Source organism: Colobus angolensis, unplaced genomic scaffold, assembly GCF_000951035.1.
Source record: "Colobus angolensis palliatus isolate OR3802 unplaced genomic scaffold, Cang.pa_1.0 Scaffold54, whole genome shotgun sequence".
NCBI classification, from domain to species: Eukaryota; Metazoa; Chordata; class Mammalia; order Primates; family Cercopithecidae; genus Colobus; species Colobus angolensis.
The window spans coordinates 1,262,011-1,266,353 of NW_012118932.1; the positions used below are offsets into that span (position 1 = coordinate 1,262,011).

Here is a 4,343-nt window from a genome sequence, read left to right on the forward strand (position 1 = left end):
TGAAAAGTATAGGTTTTCTTGATTTAATAGGCAGTTAACTTGCCTCTACTCAAACTAGAAACTCCGTCTCTTGTGATGTGTAGCAGCTAATGTCTGCTCAGTTTTTTCAGCTTTGCTGCTTTTTCAGTCCTGGGGGTTTACCTTGTGCCTTTGTAATATAGTGGTCACTCAGGGATTTGGGCAGTTAATTCTCAGATTTTGGGGTTCATCCTTTCTGTGGTTCTGTTGCTTCTGGAGTTCCTCCTCTAAGTTTCCAGCTGCTCTGCTATCTCCCAAGTTTTACCCCCTGACACCTAAAGATGGTAAGACTTCTGCTTTCTCCACCTTGTGCTTTGTGCATGCTGTATGCTCAAGGGTGAAGCAAATTTGCAGATTTCACCAGGAGTAATTGTTACTTAGTTTCAACTTCTGTAAAATAGAGTTTATTCCTAGGATTAATGTGAGGATTAAGTGGGATAATACAAATAAGACACAAAACAAATACCCAACAGAATTAGCTTTTCATTTCTACTTTGTTGTTAATATTTTGTTGGTATGAGTGGTGGTGGTGGTGGTGATGATTTGGAGGTTCTTAGATCCATAAAATGGATTAATCTGTGAGGTGGGCAAAGGGAGGAAAAAAGCAGATGTTGTCAGTTACTGTTAACAGGAAACACAGTGAAGGAAAGTAAATGACAATAGCAGGGGTTATCATAATCAGAAAAAATTAAATTTTGATTGCAAACATTAGGACTTTCTCTTTCCAATTTTGTAGATGCAACATCCTTTTATAAATGCAAACTATAAAGATGAAACATCCTTTTTTTTTTTTTTTTGCTTACTTTTCCAAATGGGAAACATCTGGATATATTCTGCTTCCAGTTTCGTTTAATAATCAGTGCTGCTGTTTTTTATAACAGGTGTTTCAGAGTTGTGAACCACAGATTGACTATTTAATAAGCCTATTCTATATTCTGCGTTAGAATTTGTAGCCAGATTGGATTATTCATGATTCCACATTATATGTGGAACTGCTCTGTAAACTTTAAAAGCTGTGTCAGGCTGGGCGTGGTGGCTCATGCCTGTAATCCCATCACTTTGGGAGGCTGAGGCGGGCGGATCATGAGGTCAGGAAATCGAAACCACTCTGGCTAATGCAGTGAAACCCCGTCTCTACTAAAAATACAAAAAATCAGCCGAGTGCGGTGGCAGCGCCTGTAGTCCCAGCTACTCGGGAGGCTGAGGCAGGAGAATGGCGTGAACCCGGGAGGCGGAGCTTGCAGTGAGCTGAGATCACGCCACTGCACTCCAGCCTGGGAGACAGCGAGACTTTGTCTCAAAATTAAAAAAATAAAATAAAAACTATGTGTCTTACTATGGTGATTCTTAAAATTGTGGTGAAGCATACATATTTATTATTTTAACCATTTGTAAGTATACAATTCAGTGGCATTAAATACATTCACACGTTGTGTAACCATCACCTCTATCTATACCCAAAACTTTTTCCTCACCCCATCGTAATCTCTATTATGTTCATTCCCTGTTTCCTTCATCCCCCACCCCTGGTAAACTCTATTCTACAACTATGTGTATTTGACTGTTCTAAATACTTTATGTAAATAGAATCATACCATTTAGCCTTTTGCGTCTGGCTCATTTCACTTAGCATAATATTTTCAGGGTCTATGTTGTAGCATATATCAAAATTTCATTTCTGTTTATGGCTGAATGATATTGCATTGTATGGCTGGGCACGGTGGCTCACGTCTGTAATCCCAGCACTTTGGGAGGCTGAGGCGGGCAGATCACGAGGTCAGGAGATCGAGACCATCCTGGCTAACACAGTGAAACCCCATCTCTACTAAAAATACAAAAAATTAGCCGGGCGTGGTGGCGGGCACCTGTAGTCCCAGCTACTGGGGAGGCTGAGGCAGGAGAATGGCGTAAACCCGGGAGGCGGAGCTTGCAGTGAGCCGAGATCACGCCACTGCACCCCAGCCTGGGTGACAGAGCGAGACTCGGTCTCAAAAAAAAAAAAAATTTCATTGTATGTATAGAATAGTAATTTGAGAGGCTGATTCAGATTATTCTTTCTGATAAAATATGCCAAGTTATAGATTTTAGTGTTAACCTTAAGAAAAACCTTTAAACAAAGAGTGAAAAAAATCAATCTAGAGAGTGTTCAGGTGGAACATTGAAATTGTTAGTAATTAAATGTAGATTCCATGTGAGTCTTAAAAACAAAACTATCAAAGTAAGCATTTGTGATTTGTTACCCAGACTGGAGTGTAGTGGGCAGTGCTGTGATACCGGCTTTGCGCCACCACACCCAGCTAATTTTTGTATTTTTAGTCAAGATGGGTTTTCAGCATGTTTTCCAGGCTGGTCTTGAACTCCTGGGCTCAAGCAATCCTCCCGCCTCCGCCTCCCGAAGTGCTGGGATTACAAGCGTGAGCCACCATGCCTGACCAGATGTGTGTCCTTTTTTTGTAGCTGTTTCTCCCTGACTAGAAAGCTTCCCTTGTGATTTTTCTAGATAGCTTTCAGGATAATATTCTTAATATTTTCAGATTCTTGATTTGTGTCTTGTGTCTTCTAGCTATGCCCTTGGCAGAGTTCCTTCTAACCTTTTGATGTCTGTTTGCAGATAGGAGAAAGAATTCGAGTCATCTTGGACATGGAAGATAAGACTTTAGCTTTTGAACGTGGATATGAGTTCCTGGGGGTTGCCTTTAGAGGACTTCCAAAGGTCTGCTTATACCCAGCAGTTTCTGCTGTATATGGCAACACAGAAGTGACTTTGGTTTACCTTGGAAAACCTCTGGACGGATGACAGTGGCTTTCTTGTGATGACAGAATGGAGGAGAGATCTGCTTATGGGAAGTAGAACCATGAAGTGACTGTCATACGTGCATGTCCAAGAAACATCCTGAAAACACATGAAGTTGTTGTAAACTGGAGAAGCAGCTCTACAGCACAGATTATCTTCGTGTTTCCTCTTTCTACTGGGCCAGAAAAATCCTCAGGGTTGCAGTTGGTTGAGTGGGCAGTTGACATATGCATGTTGCAACCGATGTTGTCTCCAAGTTAGCAATGTGTTATTTCCAACTTGAAAGGTGAGATTGTAGAGATGCTGTCAAAGGGATAAGATAAGGAAATAGCAAGATTTTTAAGTAGTGTGTTTGTGAAGACTGATCCCATTTTACAACTGCCTGTTCTTTCTCCAGTCCCTTTTTTTCTGGCCAGCTTGACTATTAGAAAAGTATGGAACTGGTTGGGTTTTATTTAATATTTTTAATATATTGAGAAGCATGGTCTGCCTGGACTGCACTTCTCTAAAAGTGAGATATAAAATTGTGCAGCTATTTTAAAAGTTGTATATACAATATGTGTGTAAAAAAAAAAACTGTAAAAAAAAACAAAAAGGACAAACAGGTTGCTTTGTTCTAGTTCTAATTTCTTAAAAACCACTACATGGTTACAAAATTGGAATAACATTTGGGGACAGCTAGGTTAACTACAAAGAAGAGGATTTTAAGAGGAGATGTGTTGTATTGACTCATTTTGTATTATTTTTGGCTTCCAGTTCCCATAGCTGTTAGAGTCTGGTTTGTTTTTGTTTTTACTATCAAAATTATAGTCAAGATCTCTCAATCTCCTGGCTAAAGATTGAAGGAAGGCAAATCTATTTCTAATTATACATATGTCAGTAAGGATGATCTCAACATAATAGTAATGTGTATCTTTTGGTATCCAGTTTTATTTCTGGCCTTCTAAGAAAGTGTCTCATAACACAGAACATTGTCATTTGCTCTTGTTGGCCACAAATATTAGTCCTAGAGCCTAGGAAAAAAAGAATTGATTAATGGTCCTTTTATTTTGTAGCCTTATAAATGTTGTAGATATTATCAAAAAAATTAATTTCATATTGTTTACATCATGCGACTAATCTAAGCCTCAAACTCGTTATTGGGGCTATAAAGAAAATGTTTACTTACCCACCTGAAACAGGTTAAGAATATTCTTAATCTCATTATAGATAATTGCCCCCATGGGACTTGAAATATGACACCTTGTGCTGAAAACTTCAGGTTGGCAATATTTGAAGGTTTCACTGTAGAAGAGTTTAACATTAACTCCTATTTTGACTTACAAATCTTTTTTCTCATCACTAAAATGCTTTTGGATTAATAATCCAACCCACATGAGCTGAGAGTTTTTCTTTTGTTAGAAAAGAAACAGACATCTTTCTGTATGAAAGTATAAATTGTATGGTTTTAGATACATAGGAATTGGCAAAGGCAAGCAAAATCTTTGTACTTCTGAGTTCTTGCTGTATGTGTATTTTGTTTTAAATCAAT

At 38.6% G+C, this 4,343-nt stretch overlaps 1 protein-coding gene across 1 annotated transcript in view; it reads left to right on the forward strand.

The window, feature by feature from the left end:
- FBXO45 (F-box protein 45) overlaps positions 1 to 3,375 on the forward strand; it is a 20,601-nt gene extending 17,226 nt beyond the window's left edge. Inside the window, exon 5 of the mRNA XM_011961252.1 lies at positions 2,630 to 3,375. Within this exon, the coding sequence (XP_011816642.1) occupies positions 2,630 to 2,815 (186 nt within the window). The 3' untranslated portion in view covers positions 2,816 to 3,375. The remainder of the gene's footprint in view (positions 1 to 2,629) is intronic.
- Positions 3,376 to 4,343: the final 968 nt, after the last annotated feature.